Below are 27,481 nucleotides of genomic sequence, written 5' to 3' on the forward strand. Positions count from 1 at the left end.
ATGTGGCGAGCGGGAAGGGGTTAATAAAATGAGGTAGTCATATATTTATGTGTATGTTTTGGTGAAGTGCGTTAATTAGCGCACAGCTGCATGCCTGTTATTGCTCTGTACGGAAAATTGTTTGCACATCCGTGCATATTAACAAAGCGCAGACAATGCACAGTGTTCAGCATTGCTACTCTGGCAGATGTTCCCCACTGCATCCAAAGAGCCGACCACCATTATATTGGCTGTCCCCCCCACTCCAACCTTCATCAATGACAAAATGTTTCCCTCCATGCAGCTGATACAGGCGATGACACAAGGCTTCCATGTCTCTTCCACATAAGAGCTCTTGAGGGCCAAATTAAGATCTTTACCTCCTTATAAACTAATCAGCACAATCTAATTGCTCCTTATATCATCGCTGAGCCCTACTAATGACATCAATCTGGACCTAAATTCACCTCAGTCTGCTGCTATTGGAGGGAATGCAGGCGAGTCGACTGTCTGTGCTGCCACTGCAAGCAACCAAGTGCCAACCATAATGTTGTAATGGGAACAAATGTTTAATTGTCTCAATTCTAGTAAAAGCCCAAGAACAAGAATGACACCAATAATAAGTATAAGAAAAACTACTTTACTAATTTAAAGCTGAGCTCCGGGATCAGCAAATATAATCGAAATACATTTGTCATGTGTACTATTCTTGGTGTGCTTTGTGTATTTATAGATCTGTGCAGGAATCCAGTGTAAGACTTTCCCTCTGTGCAGGAGCTTCCCATAATAAAGACCGCTCAATGCTGCTCTCTCTCCTTGTGCAGGGTGACTGGTCTCGTCTCCGCCCCCTCCTCGTTTTCTATAGTAGCATCCCACCCACAACTCTGCTCTCTGCACAGACTATGCCAGGCATGAACTGGCCTTTGGGACTACCGGAAGTTTTCCAGTGGGCCGATGGCTCACTGGTTTCAGTGACAGCCAATGTCACCCCTAGGGGGTGGCTTTTGGGGCTATAGCCCCGAATATGGGGCCCATAGCCCCGAGTCCAAGAGGTCCCCCACCACAGGGCCACAGCTCACTGCCAGGCCATGGCCTCTTTGCAGCCGTGCGGTGGGCACCATGGGAGAGCGAGCAGGCAGCACGGGAGAGCCAGGTGTTTTACCGCCGATGCTATGGGCGGTGTGATGTGAAAGGGGTCTTACTGTGCAGCCATGGACAGCCGAGAGATTACATCATCTTTCACTGTCTACCCTCTCTCTTGTGACGCTGATGTAATGAGCGGCTCTCTGGGGAGCCTAAGGTAAGGAGGGGCTCTCTGGAGACCCTGATGTAAGTTGGGGAGGTTTTGTAGACCCTGATGTAAGTGGGGGGGGGGGACTCTCTGGGGACCCTGATGTAAGGAGGGGCTCTCTGGGGACCCTGGTGTAAGGGAGAGGCTCTCTGGGGACTCTGATGTATGAGGAAGGCTCTCTGGGGACCCCGACATAAGGGGGAGGCTTTCTGGAGACCCAGATGTAAGGGGGAGGCTCTCCGGGGACCCTGATGCAAGACTGAGGCTCTCTGGGGACTGTGATGTAATGGGGGCTCGCTGGGGACTCTGATGTAAGGGGGAGGCCCTTTGGAGAAAGTGATGTAAGGAGGGGCTCTCTGGGGACCCTGATGCAAGGGGGAAGCTGCCTGGGGACTCTGATGTAAGGAGGGCTCTCTGGGGACCCTGACATAAGGGGGGGCTCTCTGGGGACCCTGATATAAGTCATTCATTCAAATCATGTCATTCTGTAACATTGGAATGCATCTTTTTCTCTAAATAAAGAGTTTATAAAAATATAAAAAAACATTTATACTTACAGTGGAATGTTTTCACCTATGTTTTTTGAGCAATTGCATATAGTTTATATTCTGTTTTTGTGCGTGTTTGCTAAATTAATTTGAGCCGGCCTGCTTGAAGTCCAGGGACAAATTTTTGTCCCAGTCCAGGGCTATGCACAGTACAGTGATGATATCAAGGTAATATCTGGATTTGCAAAGGCATTTGGTGAACATAAAGTGGATTTACAGTGCATTAAATAAGTATTCATACCCCTTGAAATGTTGTCATGTTACAACCAAAAAACTTGTGTGTATTTTGTTAGGCTTTTATGTAATAAATCAACATAAAGTGGCATATAACTGTGACATGGAAGGAAAATGATAAATGGGTTTCAACATTTTTTACAAATAAATATGTGAAAAGTGTGGAGTACATTTGTATGGCGCCCCCCTGAGTCAATACTTTGTAGAACCACCTTACAATGCAATTACAGCTGCAAGTCTTTTTGGGGATGTCTCTACCAGCTTTGCACATCTAGAGAGGGACATTTTTGCCCATTCTTCTTTGCAAAATAGCTCAAGCTCTGTCAGATTGGATGGAGAGCGTCTGAACAGTTTTCAAGTCTTGCCACAGATTCTCAATTGGATTTAGGTCTGGACTTTTCACAGGGCCATTCTAACACATGAATATGCTTTGATCTAAACCATTCCATTGTAGCTCTGGCTATATGTTTAGGGACATTGTCCTGCTGGAAGGTGGACCTCCTCCCACTCTCAAGACTTTTACAAACTCTAATGCCCCGTACACACGGTCGGATTTTCAGACGGAAAATGTTTGATGGGAGCTTTTTGTCTGATCATGTGTACGAGGCATAATAGGTTTACTTCTAAGATTTCAGTGTATTTGGCTCCACCCATTCTTCCTATCAACTCTGACCAGCTTCCCTGTCCCTGCTGAAGAAAAGCATCCCCATAACATGATTCTGTAACCACCATGTTTCACGGTGGGGATGGTGTGTTCAGGCAGATGTGCATTGTTATTTTTCCGCCACACATAACGTTTTGCTATTAGACCAAAAAGTTAAATTGTGGTCTCGTCTGACCTGAGCACCTTCTTCCACATGTTTGCTGCGTCCCTCACATGGCTTCTCACAAACTGCAAACGGGACTTCTTATGACTTTCTTTCAACAATGGCTTCCTTTTTGCCACTCTTCCATTAAGGTCAGATTTGTGGATAGCACGACTAATAGTTGTCCTGTGGAGAGATTCTCCCACCTGAGCTGTGGATCTCTGCAGCTCCTCCAGAGTTACCATGGACCTCTTGGCTGCTTCTCTGATTAATGCTCTCCTTGCCCGGCCTGTCAGTTTAGGTGGACAGCCATGTCTTGGTAGGTTTGCAGTTGTACCATATGCTTTTCATTTTCGGATGATGGATTGAACAGTGCTCCATGAGATGATCAAGGCTTGGGATATTTTTTATAACCTAACCCTGCTTTAAACTTCTCCACAACTTTATCCCTGACCTTTCTAGTGTGTTTCTTGGCCTTCATGATGCTGTTTGTTCACTAAAGTTCTCTAACAAACCTCTGAGGGCTTTACAGAAGAGCTGCATTTATACTGAGATTAAATTAGACACAGGTGGACTCTATTTACTAATCAGCTGTCTTCTGAAGGCAACTGGTTAAACTAGATTTTCATTAGGGGTATCAGAGTAAAGGGGGTTGAATACAAATGCACGCCACACTTTTCACATATTTACTTTTCAAAAATTTTGAAAACCATTTATCATTTTCCTTCCACTTTACAATTATGTGCCACTTTGTGTTGGTCTATCACATAAAATCCCAATAAAATAAATTTACGTTTTTGGTTGTAACATGACAAAATGTGGAAAATGTCAAGGGGTATGAATACTTTTTCAAGGCGCTATAAGTAGAATCGATTTAAATCAAAGCTTTAGTGTCTAGAGTATGATGCCGTTGTGTGATGTCAGGTATGTGATGTCATTCTGTGTGCCGTATCCTGTGCTGTGTGATGTCACTCTGTGTGCTGTGTAATGTCACTCTGTGTGGATTTCATTCCAGGTGCTGTATTTTGTGCTGTGTGATGTCATTCTTTGTGCTATGTGATGTCATTCTGTGTGCTGCGTGATGTCATTTTGTGTGCTGCGTAATGTCATTCTATGTGCTGCGTGATGTCATTCTGTGTGCTGTGTGATGTCATTCTGGCACATCAGCATTTACTTACATCTGGCTGATTTTGGAGAGTCCCTGAAAAGCTCCGGCCTCCAGCTTCCTCAGCTCAGTATCCAGAGTAATGAAACTAGGGGGAAGAAGGGTTATATTGTTAATATATAGGTCTATCGAGCCTGCTGTCATTATTACTATAAGACCCTATTCACACCACATCATTATTAACGGTACCCCAGATACTGGCAGCAGATGTGCATTTTTCCACGTGGAAAAAACATGCAACAAGTGCATCAAACTGCAAAGTTAAAAACATAAAGCTCAATGTGCAAAGAGCTACATGAGCTACTTCGCCATGTTTTTTGCACGTAGGGCAGCCCATTGAAATAAATGCACACACAAATGCAGGGCAGTTTTCTCAGTATGCCTAGGTGTGAATGCAGCCTAAATGACACCCTGTACAATATCTATCTGTTCCACCTCACCGTCTTTCCTGTTTTCCCCTCAGATGTGCATTTATAGACAAATATATGACCAATGCGCTGTCTGACAAGGACACACAGTGGGGTTATTTACGAAAGGCAAATGCACTTTGCGCTACAAGTGCAAACTACAAGTGCAAAGTGCACTTGGAAGTGCAGTCACTGTAAATCTAAGGGGTAGATCTGAAATGAGGGGAAGCTCTGCTGATTTTATTATACAATCATGTGCTAGCTAAAATGCTGTTTTTTTATTTTCCTTGCATGTCCCCCTCGGATCTACAGCGACTGCACTTCCAAGTGCACTTTACAATTGTAGTTTGCACTTGTAGTGCAAAGTGGAGTTGCTTTTAGTAAATAATCCCCATAGTGTTCTATAAACATTGTTCTATAAACATTGTTTGGACACTATACAGTACAAAGTACTTTTTTTGTATCTACTCCTATCCATTAATCTACAGATCAAAGGGATGAGCTTTCATTTGCAAGTAATGTCATTTTTTTAAATATAAGTTTTGGTCCTATTTAACCCCGTATTACCCCTTAAGCCCCATACACACTATCAGATTTTTTACTGATTTTTGTCTTCAGGTTTACCAAAACCATGTAGTGGAAGGGCCTGCCTGATTGCATACAAATTGAAACTCCTAAGGTTTGACCTCATATTATATGGTTTTGGTAAATCTGAAGTAAAAAAGCAGCAGAAAATCTGATATTGTGTATGGGGCTTTAGTGTACCTAATCAGGCCTTATTGACTCATCCCTCCCTTTCTCCCTTGAATCATTATTTTCCTGCAATTATTTTTTTTAACTATTTCTGTTTTTCTAACCATTATGCCGTATACACACAACCAGACTTTTTGACGGGCTGAATTCCATCTGACTCTTTGACGGAGTTTCGACGGATGTCCATCGAATCGCACTTGTCTACACACAATCACACCAAAGTCCAACGGATTCGACACACGATGGAATTGTCCGACGGATTTGTTCCGTCGGACCTTTGCTGTCGAAAAGTCTGGTTGTGTGTACACACCGTTAGGCCCCATGCGCACTGGGCATTTGCCCAACTTTTCAGAACACTATTCTCCTGGCAGGAGAAAAGCAGCGTTAAAACCGTGTTTAGGTGTGTTTAGATGCGTCAAGCATTTATTGGATTCATTTTAGTGGCCAGAATATTAAAGTGATATTATAAGTTCCCTTTTTTTTTCATTTAAGTAAAATAGCAAACGTGTTATACTTACCTGCTCTGCACAATGGTTTTGTACAGAGCAGCTCCGAGCTGGTGCCCCTGGCTCCTCCTCTTCAGCGAGTGCACCCATAGAAAGCCGTTTGCAATGAAGGCGCTCGTGCGGGCTTGCTCCCGAGCTGCCTTGTCTGCATCTATTGACACAGACTGGGTGGCTTGGCTCGGCCCCCCCACTCGTCATCTCAGCATTTGATTGACAGCAACAGGAGCCTAGGTTCCTGCTGCTATCAATATGCTCAGGGAGGAGAGACATAGCTGGGAGAGCCTCGACTCTCATGCACAGCACTGGATCATGAATGGGCTCAGGTAAGTATAAGGGTGGGGGCAAGGGTGGAGGGTTTCTGTTACATAGCAGTTTTCTTTACCCTAATTTATAGAATGCATTAAGCTAAAAAAACCTTGGGGCTGGGTTCACACTTTTGCGAATTGGAATGCGAGTTCCTTGCATCCATTTCGCAATAGCAGGAGACTTTGACTGGGTCTCTATGGAATCGGTTCACATATCTCTGCTAGGTCCCCAGTGCGAATTTGCACAGGAGCCCTGTGTTTGTGCTGAAATCGGACCTGAAATGGTGAACGGGGACGCACTGGACCCCTGCTGTGAGCCACATGGCACATGCCAAGATAGTCTGAACAAAGCCTTAAGCCCCGTACACACAATCGGAAATCCCGCCAGGAAAAGTCCGATGAGAGCTTCTGGTCGGAATTTTCGACCATGCGTATGCTCCATCGGACTTTTTCTGGCGGAATTTCCGCCAGCAAAAAATTGGGAGCAGGTTCTCTATTTTTCCAACGGAAAAAGTTCCGATTGGAAATTCCGATCGTCTGTAGCAATTCCGACGCGCAAAATTCCTACGCATGCTTGGAAACAATTCGACGAATGCTCGGAAGCATTTCATTTTATCGGCGTAGTGTTGTACATCACCGCGTTCTTGATGGTCAAAAGCTCAGAGAACTTTTGTATAGCCGTGTGTATGCAAGCCAAGCTTGAGCGGAATTCCGTCAGAAAAACCATCCAAGATTTTTCCAACGAAAACTCTGATCATGTGTACACGGCATTAGACTTTAGAACCACTTTAATTGAACAGTATTCTGGTCATTAAAATTAATGAACGCTGAAGTGATAAATGCACCTATCCTTTAGGTATATTTAAACATGTTTAGGAGCATTGGGTGTTTTTTCAACTCAAACACTCCTCTCCTGAATGCGATTTTGATCTGTTCAGTTTTCTGCTCCTAAACGCTCCCGTCTCCAAACACCTATAAATGCCTATAGTGTGCATGGGCTAACATAGTGGGGCATTTAGAGGCAGAAAAAAAAGTAAAAAAAACAGGCATTTTGTTTTTTAGCTACAGTGCACATGAGGCCTTCATATTTAAAAGAGAAGTACAGAATCAATTTTTTATTTTTTCAAGAATCATACTTACCTAGGTGGATGCAGTGTCAGTCCAATGCTCCATCTGTCCCACGCCGGCTATAAGCCCTTGTACACACAGTCGGAGAATCCGTCGGAATGTGTCCTATCGGACCGCGTCGCTGGATAATCCGACTGTGTGTGGTATGCATCGGACTGATTCCGTCGGAATATCCGTCGGACCTAATTTTCCAACATGGGCCGGTCGGACATATTCCGATCATGTGTAGAGAATTTTGATCGGACCAAGTGCCACGCATGCTCAGATCAAATTCCTACATCAAAGCTATTGGCTACTAGCCTGAATGTAGTCCCATCGTAACGAAATTACGTCATCACGTTCTGAAAGATCGGATTTTTCGCCAACTTGGCCCGACCGTTTGTATGCAACAGTTTCGGACACAATCCGTCGGACAAAATCCGGCGGATTTGGTTGGCAAAATCTCTGACCGCGTGTACAGGGGCTAAGACTGAGAATCTAGCGATCAAACACCACTGATCATTCTGTTCTCAGAGCCCCATGATAGTAACCAACTCTGTCTGCCCCTCCCCCCACGCTCACTGAAGCGCTGGGCTGTGGAGGGGTGGGAACTGGCTCAGGCTCCTGTGATCCACAGGAGAAATACAGCCAAACAAGCTTTGTCTGTACTTCTCCTTTAAAGGGGTTGTAAACCTCAGTGCATCCTATGCATTGAGGTGAAAACCCTCTTGTAAGGCTGCAGCGCCCCCCCCCCCCTCTTACCTGTACCCCCTCTATCTTGCGCCGTGGATGCGCACACCAGCAAAGGCCAGTGTCTCGGGTCCTGATTGGATGGATTGATAGCAGCGCAGCCATTGGCTCCCAAATCCAATGACGCTGGTGCTAGGGGGTGGGGCTGAGTCCTGCTTTCTGTGTGAATAGATGCAAAAGCAGGACACTGGAGCGTGCCCGCATGGGTGCCCACAAAGGAGAGCGCTTCCCTGACGAGGCACTCGAGAAGAGGAGGAGCCAGGAGTGCTGCTGAGGGACCCCAGAAGAGGAGGATTGGGCCACTCTGTGCAAAACCAACTGCACAGAGAAGGTAAGTATAATATGCTCGTTTTTTGTTTTTAAACCTGAAACTTTACAACCCTAAAACTTTTTCTTTGTCTTTGTTTTGTTCATGTTCATTCATTTTCTAGTGTTGCATTAAAAAACACAACATTGAAAAAAGCCTGCATTCCATTTGTAAATAACTTTGCAATACGTTACGATAACAGAATCATACATTTAGCATAAATGTAAGGCTCCTTTCAAACGGGGCGGATCTGTTTTGACGGGCTCCGCTTGCTCAGCAGGGATCGCTCAGCTGATCCCCACTGAGCATGCGGATGACAGGTCCGTCTCCTCTCACTGTGCAGAGATGGACCTGTACGTTTTCATCTGATCCCATCTGATCCGACCCGCTGGACGGATGGCGAACGTATCGACATACGTCTGTTTTCAATGGATTTTGTTGGATCAGCGGACATCCACCTCCCCATAGAGGACAATGGGTGGCCTGATTGGGTCTGTCTGAAAAACGGACAGGCGGACTTGATCAATCTAAACAACCTAATCAGTATCAAGAATACTTTTTACCTACAGAAACAATTTGTTTAAATCTGCCACAGATCAAAATAAAAAAGTGTGTTTGTTTTCAGTTTTGTAATGCCGCGTACACACGATCGGAATTCTTGTCGGAAAAAGCTCTGATGGTTTTCCCGAGGGAATTCCGACGGAATTCGGCTCAAGCTGTCTTGCCTACACACGGTCACATCAAATTCCGATCGTTTATAACGCGGTGACCTACAACACGTATGACATGACTAGAAAAAGGAAGTTCAATAGCCAGTAGCCAATAGCTTCTGTCTCGTAGTTGAATCTGAGCATGGGTGATTTTTGGCGTGTCGGAATTGCATACACACGATCGGAATTACCAATAGAAAGTTTTTCCGTCGGTAAAATTGAGAACATGCTATCAATTTTTGGCTGGCGGAAATTCGGACAGCTAAATTCCGATGGAGCATACACGCAGTCGCATTTTCCGATGAAAAGCTCTCATCAGTCTTTTTCTGGCTGGAATTTTTTGTGTATGGATTGTATAAAAATTTTAATAATTTTTGGAAGAAAAAGAAAGCCTTGTTTTCCCTTACAAAAAAAGAAATATGTTTTACTTTGTTATTTTAAAGAGAAAATTCAGTCCTTTGTCCATTTTCTCTGCTCCCCAAATTCTTTTGGATTTAGGTGGTAACATTGAGATTAGGCTACTCTGGGAGTCAGAGGCCTCCTTAAATGTAGCCTAAGGGCTCGCGTACACTTGCAGTTGGGCATTGAATGGCAGTCTGTGAGGCGATACTTACATCCGAGTGATGTTGGGAATGGTGGAGAAGGCTCCTCTGGGAATAACAGCAATTCTGGTCTCCACCAGTCTCCTGTAAGATCAATACATTGTGTTAGATTGTACTGAAAGTCTATAGTAAAAAACAAAAAAAGTGTACTGAAACCTTTAAGGTGAAGTCTGGGCACAATAATTTTCATTAAAATATATTCCTCAATAGCCAAAAAGGATATATATTCACTTTGTGTTCACCAACTGCCTATACAAACCCAGATACCACCTTGTAAAAGTAGCAGCGACATCATCACTGTGTTGTTCATAACCTGTGCAGAGCGCAGAGCTGTGGGAGGGGCCCGACAACTCCACCAACTACAGGATGCCTGCATAAAACTACGGGGGGGGGGTTTAGACAAGTTTCTTCTGCAGAGAAAATAGCCGAGTAACATTCGAGTTTGCATAGAACAAACGTACATGGGGTTTTACAGGACAATGGTGGGTATTTACGAAAAGCAAATCCACTTTGCACTGAAATTGCACTTGGAAGTGCAGTCGCTCTAAATCTAAGGGGTAGATCTGAAATGAGGGGAAGCTCTGCTGTTTTTATCATCAAATCATGTGCAAGCTAAAATGCTGTTTTTTTATTTTCCTTGCATGCCCCCCTCGGATCTACAGCGACTTTACTTCCAAGTGCACTTTCAGTGCGGGCAGGAGCCGTGAGAGCCACCATGGGCACCCCAGAAGATGAGGTTCGGGGGCCACTCTTTGCAAAACGAGCTGCACAGTGGAGGTAAGCATGATATGCTTGTTATTTAAAAAAAAAAAGAAAATTACCTCTACAATCACTTTAATTGGATGGGTGTAAGCTACCAACTTGATAGTAATTTGTCTTCTGATTCTTGGATTATGACATTTACCGAACCTTTATGAATGTTATGTAGGATATTATTATTATTACAATTGTTTTCTATGTGCCCTGTTCACACTGCATCGCAGAAATGCTGCATTTTATCGTAGCGCACTAGATGGCGATGTGTTCCACTGCACAGCAGTACAATGCACCGTGCTGCTGTGCGGTGACATGAATGCAGTGTCACTTTGTGCACTTTAAAGTGGTTGTAAACCCTCCCCTACAACTTTGTCTCATGTGAATTAGCATAAAAAACCCTAATGAACACTGCTTGTAGATATCTCCTTACTTGCTTAGTATTGTTGTAATCCCTTTTGTTCTTTAGAATGACGTCACTGAGCATGCCCAGATCTTCCCTGATTTACAGCACACTCGCTATGTCTTATCTATCTGTTATCAGGACTTCCTATGGCACAGCACTGAACTCCCAGCAGGCTGCTAATCACTCAGAGCTTCCTCCTACACACCATGTGACCTCACATACAGTGTAAAGCAGGGAATGGGACAGCAGTACTGCAGTCTTATCAGCTGAAGCTGATAGGACTCATACAGGCAAACACTAGGTAATCAGCACAAGTAAATACTATGAAATAAACAAGTCAGCTATGAACAGGGAAGCAGGGTTGCCATAGAAACGTTGGATTGAGATGGAGGCTTGGTTAACAGTACAGGAAGTGCTCAATGTAAGGGTGGAAATACACTCCACTGTGGACTCAGAAAACAATACTTAAGATGGCGCTGCCTAACCCCTGGAAACAAGTTTTTTACAATTTCTTTAAACAGCAAGTAATATGCGATTTGGGCTGGATTACAGTGACTATAGTTTGATAATTACTTATTAATATGGACTAAATGAAAAGATACATCAGAGTGGGAGAGTTTACTTCCTCTTTAAATAAAGTTGATAACAAAATGAAAAATGTGGAACTGTATATTGTGATGAAATGTGCATCACACTGCCCACTCACCGTGGCTCACTGCAGCCAAAATGTTCAGCTTCCTGCACACTTATGCCACGCACACACGATCGGAAATTCAGCCAGCAAAAGACCGATGAGAGCTTTTGGGCGGAAAATCGATCGTGTGTATGCTCCATCGGACTTTTGCTGGCCAAATTTCGGTGAGCAAAAAAATGAGAGCAGGTTCTCAATTTTTTTGATCGGAAAAAGTTCCTATCCGAAAATGCGTTTGTGTGTATGCAATTCTGACGTGCAAAAACTCACGCATACTCAGATTAAACTACGAGATGGAAGCTATTGGCTACTGGCTATTGAACTTCCTTTTTCTAGTCCCGTTGTACGTCACTGCTTTCTTGACGGTCGGAATTTGGTGTGACAATTTTTTTACACTTGCGAATGCACCCTGGCTGTGACTGAATGCAAGAACCAAAGCGGGGGTTCTTGTGATTAAGCTTGCCATATACAGAGCAATTCTCTTTCCTGCAACCAACCTCCCGGTGGGACAAGCCGTCCACACTGGGAGAACACAGTAATTACTGCTAGTGGCTATAATAGTAAAATCTGACAAGCTGGTTGTACCCAAGTTGATTGAACGACTTGAGTACAATTAGCCTGCCCATGCACGGTTCCAATCTCTATGGCCGGGTTTAGCATGCGAGCAGCAGCTGCATTACAAGCAATGGGAGGATGCTGTCTCTTGCAGCTCATCGTGGGAACCCCCCCCCCCTCGCTGGGTGGGGTTCTCACTTATAATTGCAGACAGCTTGCATTTGCAAGTGTGAATGCACCTTAGCCCAGGTTCACACTGACAGCGGGAATGAAATTGTACAAGTTCAGCTCAACTTGCACGATTTCACTCATGTCAGTCTGACTTCAAGGGTGATTTCAGAGACATCTGTGCGGGTTTCTGCACAGATGTCTATGAAAATTGCACCCTGAAGTCGCCAAAAAGTAGTACAGAAACGACTTTTGGGAATCAGTGCAGCGCCACAATGTCGGCGTCACACTGATTCGGATGGTGCCATTGCCAGTGTTCTACCAAAAAATGTCCCCCCATCGCATAGTGTCCGCCCCGTACTGCTCAGGTGCAGCGCTTTTGCAGTACGGAGGACAGAAGACTCCGGAAGTCTCCAAAGATGAACGGTGCCTGCGCACTTGCTAGTGCCTTCTGCCCTGGACATACGGTAGCACTTAGTAACAGGGCCCCTCGTGGGCTCGCTTTGCTCGACACGCTTCGCTCGCCACACTTCGGGCACGGCCTTGCTCTGCTCAGCAATTATTTACTCTAACTCTTTGTCCACTTGGATGGTGGGGCTTGAACCTGGACTCAGTGCGCAGGCACCATTCTTGGAGACCTTTGCGTCTCCTCGTCCTCTGTACTGCGCAAGCTCAGCACAGGGCGGACACTATCCGACGGGGTATTCGACACAACACCGGCAATAGCTGCTGATTTGGAATGGGATTTGACACTGACACCAATTATTTTGGAGCTTTTCCTCCCTGGGGGCCACCATCACATTGACCCCAATTAAATCAAGGAGCTAGTCTCCCAAGCAGCCATGATCTCATTAATTACTTTCAGAGCTATTCTTCCCTTGGGGCCACAGTCCTATTGGCACCAATAAATTAAAGGGATAGCCTCCCCAGGAGTCCACAATCCCTCTGACACTGATAAATTCAGGGGTTATTCTTCCCTGAAGGCCATGATACAAGTGACACCAATGATTTGGGGGCTATCCTACCACCGGTGGCCACAATCCCAATGAGATAATGTTCTGGGGTGTATTCTCCCCTGGGGGTTACAATCAGATTGATTACTCTTTTACATATTTAGAATTCCTGTACTTTATGATTATAAACTTTTTCCTACTGCTGGGGCATGGAAAGTTTTGGAAGAACTTACCTGGCCCTGATCTCACTAAGGTTGAGGACCTTCCTCAACCTTAGTTTGCTGATGCCTTCCAGTGCTGGCGACCCGAGAGACATTTGTCCGGCAGTATTCAGCTGAGGAAAAAGGCCTAGAAAAGCCGGAGATCTCCAGAGTCACAGGGCCTGAGGAGTTAACTCAATCAGGTGAAGCTCTGGAAAATAAAAAGTCCAATAATAGCCATAGATCGCGTTTCCTGCCAAGGATGAAAAAACACTGATTTTGTTGTGCAGAGGGAAGAAAAACCTTTGTATGTTCCCTTTTGTTGCTGCTGCCAGCTCTCCAGCTAGAAAAATAGAGTGCCGCTCGAGGTATAAAATGCAGAAAAGCAGCCAGTACGTGCGCTAAGTGCGAGCACAAAGAAGAACAGCTAAACTCCAGGCACATTTTTTTTTTTACTGAAATACACTATTTAGTCAAAAGTATTGGGACACCTGCCTTTGCAAATCTTCTGGGAAAGCTGTCCGCAAGGTTTAGGAGTGTGTCTATGGGAATGTTTGATCATTCCTCCAGAAGAGCATTGTGAAGAACATGGAGGGGGGATAACAATTTAACAGATTCTGGGTCTATGGTAGACATGGAGGGGGGATAACAGGGGCTTCTGGGGGGGGCTGAAGCCCCGAATGTGACCCCGAAAAGCCTAGAGTCTATGGAATGCTGCAGTTAGCCCAGAGCAGCGGCTGCCGGGACCGAGCTGTTAGTGAGTGCGGCTGAAAGTGGCCGAAAGTAGCCGAGTGCCATAGCAGCTGAAAGTGGCCAAGTGTGGCCAAAAGTAGCCGAGTGACATAGCAGCTGAAAGTGGCCGAGTGCCATAGAGGCCGAAAGTGGCCGAGGGTCGCAGGTCTTGCCTTCTGGAGCTTGCAGCGCCAATGCCAGGACCGCAGGATGTGTGATGTGACATCCATCTTAGCCTGCAGTCTCCAGAACGCGGGAATGCTACATCCCCGCTCGGTGGGTGGCTCGGCTCCTCTCCTATCTGACGGGGACGACAGCCTGACTGACTGCCTGCTGTGACCACACACCATGGCTGAGCTGAGGTAGGTCAGACACACAGTGCACAGTGTGTGTATGTATGTCATTGTCAGTGTATGTAGGTCAGTGTGTGTAGGTCAGGCAGGTCAGTGTATGTAGGTCAGGTAGGTCAGTGTATAATGTAGGTCAGTGTATGTAGGTCAGGCAGGTCAGTGTTAGGCAGGTGTGTTTACTGGTCAGCATTGATCGGCACTGGTAAGACACACAACCCCATTGCCCAGCCCCCCAAAAAAAGCCACGTCACTCCCCCAGTTCTTCTTTTTGTCACCTAGCAACACCCCTTGGGGATAACAATGTAACAGATCCTGGGTCTATGGTATACATGGAGGGGGGATAACAATGTAACAGATCCCAGGTGTAGGATAGACATGGAGGGGGATAACAATGTAACAGATTCTGGGTCTATGGTAGACAGGGAGGGGGGATAACAATGTAACAGATCCCGGGTCTATGGTAGACATGGAGGGGGATAACAAGCTAACAGATCCCATGTTTATGGTAAGCATGGAGGGGGGATAACAATGTAACAGATCAGGGTCTCTGGTAGACATGGAGGGGGATAGCAACGTAACACATCCCTGGGTCTATGGTAGACAGGGAGGGGGGATAACAATGTAACACATCCCAGGTCTATGGTAGACATGGAGGGAGATAACAATGTAACAGATCCCGGGTCTATGATAGACATGGAGGGGGATAACAAGCTAACAGATCCCATGTCTATGGTAAGCATGGAAGGGGGATAACAATGTAACAGATCTGGGTCTCTGGTAGACATGGAGGGGGATAGCAATGTAACACATCCCGGGTCTATGGTAGACATGGAGGGGGATAACAATGTAACAGATCCCGGGTCTCTAGTAATCATGGAGGGGAGATAACAATGTAACAGATCTTGGTCTCTGGTAGGCATGGAGAGGGGATAACAATGTAACAGGTCCCGGGTGTAGGATAGACATGGAGGGGGATAACAATGTAACAGATTCCGGGGTCTATGTTAGACATGGAGGGGGGTTAACAATGTAACAGATTCCCGGACTATGGTAAGCATGGAGGGGGGACAACAATGTAATATATCCCGGGGTCTATGGCAGACGTGGAGGAGGGAATAACAATCTTCATGTAGAATTAGAGAATGTTAAATGAGATTCATATGTCGGGTCATCACTGACAGAGCCGATGGAAAGAGCCAGTGATTGAGCCATCACCGGGAGAAGGAAATCTCACAAAGGACGCATTGAGCGCTGGGGCCGGCGCAGGCACACCGCTCATCCAGCCATGCAGCCAAATCAGGGGGCGCCCTGACAGACTTAAATAAACACCCCGAAGATTAAACGAGACTCTCTGCCTAGAAGGCAAGGCCCCCACAGCCAGAGGCGGCTCTTTAATTAGGCAAATTAGGCGATTGCCTTAGGCCTCGCCCACAGAAAGGGCCTCGCCGTTGCGCAATTGCCTAATTTGCCTTTCAGGTGTTGTGCTGTTGTTGTGTACAATGTGGGGCACTGGGACTCGCAAGTGGTGGGGTGAGTGGGCGGCGGGCACGCTGCACACAGCTGCGGTGTAGAGTGAGCTGATCCACCGCCGCGCTCCGCGGTGGTGGACGAGTAGGGGGGATAAAACTAATGTGCACAGTCGCTCGACATCATGGTGGTGGATGGTGTGGGCATGGTCATGCTGCCTGCGTCCAATAGCAGGCTCGACTGCTGCAGCGCCGGTGTCTTGTCAATTAGGGTCCTCCATCAGATGCTGTCCTCTGCGTACTGCGCATGCGCAGTACACAGGAGCACAGATTCCGAAAATTGCCGAGGACGAACGGCGCCTGCGCCGTGAGTCCAGGTTCTATCCCCACTATCCAAGTGGACATAGAGTTAGAATAAAAAAGAGCCGAGCGCAGCGAGGCCGAGCCCGAAGCGTGGCGAGCGAAGCTCGCCCGCGAGGGGCCCTCTAAAATTCTAAACCCTATGTCCGCTTGGATAGTGGGGCTACCTCCTCCACTCACGGCGCAGGCGCCGTTCAGCTTCGGAGATTTTCCGAAGCTTCGTCTGCTCCGTACTGCGCATGCGCAGTACGGAACGGACACATATCGATGGCCGGACTCTATTAGGCAGAACACCGTCCTTCGAGTCCTAGCCCTTCCCCTAAAGTCGGCGACGGCGGCCCCAGTGCATGGCGGGAATTGTAGTTCTCCCACAGAGCACAGGCACACAGACTTCAACATGGCCGTCTGGTGCCTGTGCTCTGCAGAGACTACAACTCCCAGAGTGCACTGCAGGGCAGAGAGAGAACATTGTGTGTTGCTTCTCTGAGTCCTGCTACCAAAGTCACCAAGGCGAGGAGCAGGAGCAGGTAGTGTCTATAACTGTAATATATATATATAATATATATATATATATATATATATATATATATATATATATATATATATTTATATAAATATATATATATATAAATATATATATATATATTTATTTATTTATTATGTAAATTGTACTTGCTTCAATGTAATGTCAAGTTAGAATATAGCATTTACTTAGCCAAAAGCACGATATTATATATATATATATATGCACTATTATATATATATATATATATATATATTATATAAAGCACTACTATTATTTATTTATATATATATATATATATATATATATATATATATATATAATATGTAAATTGTACTTGCTCCAATGTAATGTCAGAATTTGTTAGAATACAGCATTGACTTGTCGAAAGCACAATATTTTATATATATATATATATTTATTACTACAACAATGCACCCCCAAGTCAAAGACCATATTATCTCTGCATGGGCTTTAAAGAGGGATTCCACCTACAAAAAAAATATTAAAAGCCAGCAGCTATAAATACTACAGCTGCTGACTTTTAATAAATGGACACTCACCTGTCCCGGGTTCCAGCGATCCCGGCAGCCGAGGCCGATCGATCGCTCGGCTCTCGTCTGCTGCTGCCGCCACCATTCTAGGTGAGGGAATCAGGAAGTGAAGCGAATCAGCTTCACTTCCCAGTTCCCTACTGCGCATGCGCGAGTCGCGCAGCGCAATAGGAATTCTACGCGCTGTCTCTGAGACCCGTGTGTGTCCCAGCAGACAGCGCGCAGGGACAGGAAATGGCGTAGACTCCCACGGGAGTCTATGCCCCGAAGTGGGTGTAAATACCTGTCTTTGACAGGTATCTCCACCCCCCTCCCCCCTGAAAGGTGCCAATTGTGACACCGGAGGGGGGGAGGGTTCCGATCAGCGGAGGTTCCACTTTAGGGTGGAACCCGGCTTTAAGTCATATTATGAATTCTTGGAGGGGCTTCTTCATTCATGGCAAAGTGCTTCTTTTCTCAAATTAATAATAGTTCATGTATAATTGTACAGTTTTATTTTCCCACATTGTAAAAATAACTTGTCATCTGCTTTACTGAGGTTTTGGTTTGCCTGGATCAATAGGATTAAAATAGTTCCACCATACTGAAGGTTGGTTCTCTTATTCTCTTTGGACTTTAGTAGCTTTTGATGGCACAGTGGCTTTGTTTGATGGGCACAGTGGCTTTGTTTGATGGGCACAGTGGCAGCAATTGATGGGCACAGTGGCAGCAATTGATGGGCACAGTGGCAGCAATTGATGGGCAAAGTGGCTGCGTTTGATGGGCACAGTGGCTGCGTTTGATGGGCACAGTGGCTGCGTTTGATGGGCACAGTGGCTGCGTTTGATGGGCACAGTGGCTGCGTTTGATGGCACAGTGGCTGCGTTTGATGGGCACAGTGGCTGCGTTTGATGGGCACAGTGGCTGCGTTTGATGGCACCGTGGCAACAATTGATGGCACAGTTTGCTTGCACCCCCCCCAAAATTTTGAGCACCAGCCACCACTTGTTGAATGACAGGCTGAGGGCATGTACATTTCAGTTGAATGCCATTTAATGAGACAGGATGTCGTTCAAACTGGAGGGCTTATTTTATTTTTTATTTCAATTATTTATCTTGCTGCTTATCTTGCTCATTCTGCTTTCAAAATTAACGCCAGGCAAACATCTATTCACACACATATGTGAAATGTTTACTCTACCAAAAGATTTATAATTCTGTGCAGATATTTTTGTCATTCATATTCCTCTGCCAGACAGTACACCCAGAATGGTTTACCAGTACCACCTTCTCTATTACAGTTAAGTAATACAGCAGTGTTACCCTCTCCATAAACCTGCTGACGATGAAGAAGCATTAGACTGTTAAGTTATCAATTATGCTCATTCTGTTGTTATCATGGCTGCACAGTCTCTGACCGTCTCCTGTATCATTGTCCACACAATCTCTGACCATTTCCTGTATCATTGTCTACACAGTCTTTGACCATCTCCTGTATCATGGCCAGACAGTCTGACCATCCCCTGTATCATTGTCCGCACAGTCTCTGACCGTCTCCTGGAGCATTGTCTGCACAGTCTCTGACTGTCTCCTGTATCATTAGAATAATTGGTTAGAGAAATTTATAGAAACTGTAAATTCATAGTTCATAGGATTTAAGTTAATATATGCACATTTATACAGTTCATTTTTATCGTTTTTATAATATTTTTCCCATTATGGGCGTGAATGGGGCCTCATGTCTAAGTTTTGCCTAAGGCCTCACAAAGTCTAGAGCCGCCTCTGCCCACAGCCACAGATATTTCCCACGTTTCCAATAATGACAACAGGTAGAATCGGTCTGCTCTTCAAATAAACTGCAATTAGTGGCAGCCCATCACCGCCTCACTACGCCGGGGGCGAACCATCCAAAGCCATTTCCTTCTTTTAGGATATAACAATTTATCAATAAGAGGCCCTTTATCCACAGCTACACTCCGGGAGAATGTTAAAGAATCATCCATTACTTTGTATACACGGAAGTAATGTGAAACCCATTCTTTTTTAAGCTGAACCTGTCACACAGCAAGATGTCAGTGTGAGAAGCCTCAGATGGAAGCTGCATTCCTCCGATTCCTTGGGAAGTGACGGCATTTGCGGTGATCCTGAGTAAATTCAGGTTTTCTGTTGCAAAACTACCAGGCAGCATTGAAGTCAAGAAATTGCGTTTTTAAGTCTTTTTTGTGCATTTTTAATGCCCAATTTTGGCACGTTTCCATGCGCGATTTGCAAGTTTTTATGCAGCGTTTTGGAGCTTTGGCATTTTTTATTGCCCAATAGAGAAAAACTATTGTCTGTTGAATCATTTGTTGCTAGGTTTTTTAGCTTTTTTAGCTTCTCCATCAGCTAATTTCTTTTTTTTTTTAATTATTATTATTCATTCATTGTTATTTTTTTTTTGTTTGTAAGGGATTAGAGTTAAGGTTAGGTTAGGATTAGGATTAGAGGTTGGGGTTAGGGTTAAGGGTTGGGGTTATTTATTATTATTTTATTTTTTCTAGGGTTAGGGTATTAATACTATTATTACTAATAATAATAATAAATTAATAAATACATGTACAATAAATACACAAATCAATAAAAATAATCATAAATAAATAATAAATAGATAAATACAATAAATAATTAATATGTAGTAATAAATAATAATAAAACATTAATAATAAATAACTAAACACACTAACCCTCACAGAATAAATAAATACATTATTATATAATATAATTATAATAATAATAGTAATACAAATCTGGATGTGGGTGTTATTATTGAATTATTATTAATAAGAATTTATTTAGTATATTTTTTTAAGGTTAGGGTTTAATTATTATTTATTTATGTATGTAGCACTGACCCCAGAAGGAGCTGCTGAAGGAAGAGCTGCTGGTTTTATTGGGCTTACCGTTACCTTCTTGACTGCTTCTCCCTCTAGGGATTCCCATGGTAGATGGCCCAAAGAAATGTGGAAACTGACACTGAATCTTCTTTTGGGTTATTTATTTGTAGGGATGAGCCGAACACCCCCCGGTTCGGTTCGCACCAGAACTTGCGAACGACCCCCGCGTTCGGTACGAACGTTAGAACCCCATTGAAGTCTATGGGACTCGAACGTTCGAATTGGAAAGTGCTAATTTTAACGGCTAATATGCAAGATAGTGTCCTAAAAAGGGTTTGGGGACCTGCCTCCTGCCTCAGGGGACATGGGTCACTGCAAAAAAAAGTTTTAAAAACTGCCGTTTTGGCGGGAGCACTGATTTTAATGACGATTAAAGTGAAAAAAAAAAAAGTGAAATATTCCTTTAAATATGGTGCCTGGGGGGTGTCTGTAGTATGCCTGTGAAGTGCCACGTGTTTCCCGTGTTTAGAACAGTCCCTGCACAAAATGACATTAAACGGAAATAACACCATTTAAAACTGCTTGCGGTTTTAATGTTATATCTGGTTCCTGCAATATGGTTGAAAATCATTGAGAAACATGGCATGGGTAGCCCTCCCTGCCCATTACCAGCCTATTTGGGTCTTGTACGCATATTAAGGGGAACCCCGTACCCATATTAAAAAAAGGAAATGCGTGTGGCCCCCAGGCCCTATATACTCAGAACAGCAGTATACAGGCGGTGCAAACAAGACAGGGACTGTGTAGGTTTGTTGTGTTAAGTTGAATCTGTTTGTCATTTTCAACCGGTACATTTTTAAAGTGTAGCTCCAGTCAAAAAAACTATCTTTAAGCTTTTTGGAAAACATAGGGAAGGGTTATCACCCCTGTATAATTAGTTTTGTCGTCCATCTTTTTTCATCTCACTTGCTGCTGTCTCCTTGCGTTTGCAAGTAGATGTTTGTAAGTTGGATGTTTGAAAGTAGGGGCCTGCCCTATATTATAGCGGTATGTACTGGGTACAGAGCACGCAGACAGCACGCACTATCTCCTAACACTACTGACTGCAAGCTCTATTATTAACCACTTGTTAGCCCAATGTTTGCATAAAGTGAAAGATGAAGTTATGCTGAGTAAATAGATATCAAACATGTCACTCTTCAAAATTGCACATGCCCGTGGAATGGTGCCAAACGTCGCTACTTAAAAAATCCCCATAGGCGACACTTTAATTTTTTTTTTACTGGTTACATGTTTTGAGTTGCAGAAGAGGTCTAGGACTAGAATTATTGCTCTCGCTCTAACATTCTCGGCGATACCTCACATGTGTGGCACATGCGAGCACATGGGGACATGGGCGCTTTAATTTTTATTTTATTTTTTTATTGTTCATTTTACTTTATTTATTTTAGTTTGACATTTTTTCCCCCAAAAATATATTTTTGATCACTTTTATTCCTATTACAAGAAATGTAAACATCCCTTGTAATAGGAATATGGGGTGACAGGTCCTCTTTACAGTGAAATCTGGGGGGTCAATATGACCCTACATCTCACCTCTAGGCTGGGAAGCCTGAAATAAAAAATAAAAAAAAGATTCTGGCTTTGATCGTACTGGCGAGTTGGTAGAAGCACCGGAGGGCGGTGAGAGGTGGGGGGCGTCTATGGCTGGGTATTTCAGGGTATCACCGAGTATGGCTGGGTATCTCTGAGTATGGCTGGGTATGGCAATTTATGGCAGGGTATTACAGAGTATTGGCGGGGTATTGGCGGGGTACTACAGAGTAATAGCAGGGTACTGCAGAGTATTGGGGGGTACTACAGAGTAATGGCAGGGTACTGCAGAGTATTGGGGGTACTGCAGAGTAATGGGGGTTACTGCAGAGTAATGGGGGGTACTGCAGAGTAATGGCAGGGTACTGCACTGCAGAGTAATGGCAGGGTACTGCAGAGTATTGGGGGTACTGCAGAGTAATGGCGGGTACTGCAGAGTAATGGCGGGTACTGCAGAGTAATGGCGGGTACTGCAGAGTATTGGGGGGTACTGCAGAGTAATGGGGGTTACTGCAGAGTAATGGGGGGTACTGCAGAGTAATGGCAGGGTACTGCAGAGTATGCACTGGTATTGGCAGGGAATTGAGGGGTTAAATTCGGTGAGCAGCGATGTGGGCACTGCAGATGCAGCCCACATCGCTGCTGACACCGATCTCTTTCCCCTCCGCTGTACCGATCGGTACAGAGAGGGGAGGGAGGAACAGGCGTCATAACATGACGCCGGTTTGTTTCCAAGTGATCACTCCGTCATTTGACGGAGCAATCACGTGGTAAACGCCCGCTATGAGTGGCCGTTTACCGTGATCCGTGATGCGACCCGGCGGTCACGGATGCTCTCGAGTGCGCACACCTCGGGGCACGCGAGAGCAGAATTCTGGGAGGCCGTTAATTAACGGCCTCTCAGAGTTAAACAACCCCCCTGAAGCCGTTAATCGGCAATGGGCAGTTGTTAAGTGGTTAAAGCTAGATCACTAGCTATATAGGTGAGGTGAATATAGTGGTGTATACTGCAGTCAGGGCACAGACAACAACCACTACACAGCAGCAAGATAGGAAATCAGCCAAAAACGATTGGTGTGTACTGTGTTGAAGGTACACAGAACACCCACTGCTTCAGATGCTAAGTAACACACTACACGAGGCCGCCTCAAAGGCGGCCTTATATAGTGTGGGGCGTGCACTACACAGCCTGAGCTATGATTGGCCACAGGCAGGATGCCTGTGGCCAATCATGGCTCTCCTCGCTGCCGGCGCTGCGATTGGCCAAGCATGCGGGGTCACAGTGCATGCTTGGCCAATCATCGGGCAGCAATGCACTGCACCAACGCAGTGCATTATGGTCCGCGCGCGCGTCCCTCGAATTTTGACGCGAACGGCCAAAACGTTCAGAATTCGCCGAACGCACGAACAGCCAATGTTCGAGTCGAACGTACGTTCGACTCGAACAGGAAGCTTATCCCTATTTATTTGTAACAGAAACAGAGTCTCTCAATGAAGGGTAGAGGGTTAGGAGTAAGTTCAGGTACTTTAGACTGCAAAAAATGGAAAGACTCTTATAGGAAAATCCAGAGAATAACTGTTTCACAACTGGATTTTACAACCCCCGGATAGACCTCCTCTCACTAGGCCTAGCAGTCGGTAGGGTGTTAGACAAAGTCTCTGCCACAGACTTGTGATGTACACTTGAGCGTGGGATATTTGACAAAGTTAAAGCGCTATCATACGGTACCAGTATCTCTCAGCCGATCTGGCAATACCATATGAGTGTAGATCCAGATTGTGTCCTTCAACTAAACCTCCAAGCTCCTTCAAAGAAGCCAGCCTTGCGCACGGCCTTCTCCTGAAGTGTCCTCCCCTGGGGTTTCTCCAGTTGCTGGGCCTCTCCCTTCAGATGAGATGGCACCGGACCACCTGTGGATCAATAGGCCCCGAAATCCATTCAGGCATGTCCCTGCAGTTGCGTTGCCTCGGGCTAGCCACCCCCGAGACTCGAAATGCATGGTTCCACACCCCAGGCCAGGAGGGCCATGGGGATGGGTCAGGAGGACCACCTGAACCGAACAGGCAGAAAATCTCCAGAACCCGTGCACGTGATGTCGGTACCTTAAATACCACCTCCCAGAATGCACAGCAGGAGAGCACTCCCACTGGGCTGGTTCAGAGAAAACAATGGCATTCTATACATCCAGTTAAACTGCGTTCTTACTCTTGTCGGCGGTGACAGTGACACCTGTGGTCAAGGAGAACCCAGTGCAACTCAGCTGGACTGGTACTTAAACCAGAAATTTAGAAAATTAGCCCCAAAACCCAACTGTGGCTTCAGGAAAATTAACTTTGAAAAAACATATAGCGCCTGCTCGTCAGGAGCCAGCGCTACATGTATGATTTCATTTCATTTCATTTCATATATCAATTTATTTTATTGATTTATTATTTATTTATGATGATTTTTAGTGCTTTGTGTATTTATTTAAAATTTTATTATTCATATATTATTCCTATTTTTTTTTTTTTCATTTGAGCATATAATCGCAAAAATGTGCAAATTTGCCCTATTTCAGCTACAAAAAACCTCAATGTCATGGTTCACTTAAAGGGCTGGTCCAACATTTTAGGTTTTCCTATCACTTTCAGTCCCAATCAAATAGTGACAAGCAGGGTACAGGCATGGTACACCAGCCCTGTTGTACTGGGCCTGGCGTCCTCAGCTCAGCAAGGGGGGCCTCACAGATGATCAGTGCAGTGGTGAGGGGAGTTACAAACACAGATATCCCTGTGTGGCTGTCAATGAAGCAGCTGACAGCTGCTTCATTGACAGCCACACAGGGAGATCGGTGCTTGCAACTCCCCCCACCGCCACACCGATCATTCTCGACTGCCCATCAAATGTCCCTTACTCTCTGGGCCCCCGTGCCCTGCTCCAGCTCCCCATGCCCTCCTCCAGCTCCCCATGCCCTCCTCCGGCTCCCCGTGCCCTCCCCCGGATCTCTGTGTCCTGTTACGGCTCACCGTGTCCTGGATCTATCAAGATGGAAAGCGGAGGAAGGAGCCAGTAAATATGTAATTTACCGGCCCTTTCCTTTCCTGAATGCACAGAGTCAGTGATCACTGACTGTCCATTCATAACTGAACATCGTAAACTGTGTTTACTATGCTTCAGTTTATAAATGAACAGGAGCCCGTCTCCTGTACATTCATCTTCAGCTGCTGAGGCTGCTGAGAAAGGGACTGGGGAATCTGTACAAGAATTGTAATAAATAAATATTTAAAAATGAAATTGTAAAAATAATAAAAAATAATAATAAAAAAATAAATTGTAAAAAAAATAAAAAATGACAGACACCGCCCACTTCTCTACTGACACCATCCACGGTCCTACTTATCTGAGCCACTGCCAACATCCTCTCCCAAAAAAAGAATTGTTCAAATAATAAAAAAAAAATAAAGAAGAAGAAATTAAATTGAAAAAAAAAAATTACATTTGTAAAAAATGTATAAATACATTTTAAAACTACTGACACTGTCCACTGCTCTACTGACACCGTCCAGCCATAACTGTCCATTTTTTCAAGGCGGGGTCAGGAGGGGCCAGGGATGTGGTTGAGGGTGGGGCTGAAGGGGGCCCCATCAGGTAGGCTGAAGGGGGCCCCATTATTTCTATGAGCGGCCCTGGTGACAATGGTGACATCAGGACAACTAGAGAGGGTGAATCTCCCCTGTGAATAAAGACCTAAAAAAATAAAAAGAAAGAAACAAATCTTTGCATTCATTTTAAAATGTAATCGCATTTCAGGAAGATTTAAAAATAATCACCCTATGCAATTCTACATCTAAGAAATAGTACATACCGTAGCTCCTCCTGTAGCCATGGTGGAATAAGATAAGGTCCAGCTGTTGGGGGTCCTCTTCAGAAAAAGTTTTTACCTCTCATTCCTCACTGTCCTGAATTTCACAATCATGCACCCCCTAGCGGCTGGTCTGGTTCATTCAGACTGCGTATGTGCAGTGTGTCCTCTCCTAGGTCCAGCTTAGCTTAGTGGCATCTGCTTCCGTCAGAGCAAATTCCCAAACTTGGCCCAGTGCAGCCACGAAGTTAAAGAGGTTCTTCAGTCCACCCCCCCCCCCCCCCCAAAAATAAAAATAAATAAAAGTCAGCAGGTTCAAATCAAATACTGTAGCTGCTGACTTTTAATAAAAGCACACTTACCTTTCCAGAGATCCAGTCCTGTCATCACCTGAGTCGGGTCTTCAGGTTCCCCGGCATTACAATTCTAACTATGGGAAGACGGTTGTGACACTTTGCAGCTTCACAACTGGCTCCCCACTACAGATGTGCAAATGGCGCTGTGCCCTGTGAATGGACCTACACCCTCCTGGGACTTGTGATGTGCCCCAAGAGGCTGCGGGCAGAAGGGGGGGGAAGTTCCACTAGGATCACCGAGGCAAATCGAGTATCTGAAAGTTGAAGGGGGGGGGGGCCAGAAAACTGCCTCTAGAGGGCGAATTATTGTGAAACTCAGCCTGTCTTTCAAATGGCAGGATGGAGAGGAATGAGGGGCAAGCACTTTGTGAACCTATTGCTTGAGCCCAGGTTCACACTGTCCGTGACTTTGAAGTCGGACCCCAGTGTGACTTAGGCACGACCTGCATGCGATTTCTTTAACAGAAGTCAATGCAAGTCGTACCAAAATCGGACCAAAAGTACTGCAGAAACCTTTTTCTAAGTTGGAGCAGTCCAAGTTACCAATTAGAATGGTTCCATTGTACAGAATGGGGTCCGACTTGGGTCAGACTTCTGATGTGACAAAAGCTCCAAAGTCAGAGCGATTGTCGCATCAGTGTGAACCGGGCCTTATCTGCATTAAATTAGCCTCAGAACCATGTGATTAATAACATGTGTTCGGTTTTAATGGGATGAGGTGGCATCCCATTAAAGCTACGATGGGCCACAGTATGGCTCCGCAAAGTCTGAAGGACAGTAAACTGGCCCATTGTTTAGAAAGTATGGAGACCCTTGTTTTAGGCCTACACACGATGAGATTATCGGACGAACAGAATATAAATTCGGATGTTATGTAATGTATTGTATTTGTATTCTATTTTCAGACAAAAAATTTACCGATTAAATGAAAATCTGGTCTGGTATCATACGAGAAAAATTTTCGTGTTTGTCCCTTCGGTAAATTACAGACGAAAGCTAACAATCAGATTGTCGTATGCTCGTTTTGAAAGCGTTATCTTTTAAACAATTTTCTGATCGCAAGCACGGCCCTTTACACTATTGCCAGGGACACTCCCCAACAGCAGGCAGAAGCAAACAATACCTTTGAGCTCAGGGGAAGCCTATGAAAGGCGGAACCATCAACTAGAGCTCAGGCTGACTAAGCTCAGCAGCATTAAATTTAAGTTAGAGTTCCTTCAAGTAGACAGACAGTTATTATTATTGTATTATTATTATTATATAACCTGCCCCCCCCCGGGGGGAGACGGACGATGGCGATTAATGACCCCCCCTCACCCGTGGGAGATGGATGGCAGTGATCAGTGGCCTTAGCTTAGGAGGTCGCTGTTGCTCCTCGCTCCAAGCTTGCCGAGGGAGGAGCCGGGGCCGTTGCTTCTCCTCCTGACCAAACAGGCCATGGGTCCTGAGACCCGATTGGCCAGGAGTTCTATGACTCGGGCCACAGGACCCACTTAATGATTGGCTGGGAGGAGAAGCAGGAAGACATTAGTGAATATTAACTCCCTAATGTCACCCAAGTGAGTGGATTTGGGGCTCAGTAATCTGCCCCCCGAGCCCATCCTTTTTTAAGCCAATTAGAGCCTCAGGCTCTAATCACACAGTTTAAAAAAAA

The 27,481-nt window shown here is 45.1% G+C and overlaps 1 protein-coding gene across 2 annotated transcripts in view; it reads right to left on the minus strand.

Moving 5' to 3' along the window:
* The window catches only part of TSHR (thyroid stimulating hormone receptor), a 172,659-nt gene that overhangs the window by 92,003 nt on the left and 53,175 nt on the right, over positions 1 to 27,481 (minus strand). For both annotated transcript variants that reach the window (XM_077463574.1, XM_077463575.1), the window contains exons 3-4: positions 9,483 to 9,554; positions 4,037 to 4,111 (exon numbers count right to left, since the gene is read on the minus strand). In XM_077463574.1, coding sequence (XP_077319700.1) covers positions 4,037 to 4,111; positions 9,483 to 9,554 — 147 coding nt within the window. The remainder of the gene's footprint in view (positions 1 to 4,036; positions 4,112 to 9,482; positions 9,555 to 27,481) is intronic.

This window comes from Lithobates pipiens, unplaced genomic scaffold (assembly GCF_037356315.1).
Source record: "Lithobates pipiens isolate NorthernLeopardFrog02 unplaced genomic scaffold, aLitPip1_a1.2 Scaffold_30, whole genome shotgun sequence".
NCBI lineage: Eukaryota > Metazoa > Chordata > Amphibia > Anura > Ranidae > Lithobates > Lithobates pipiens.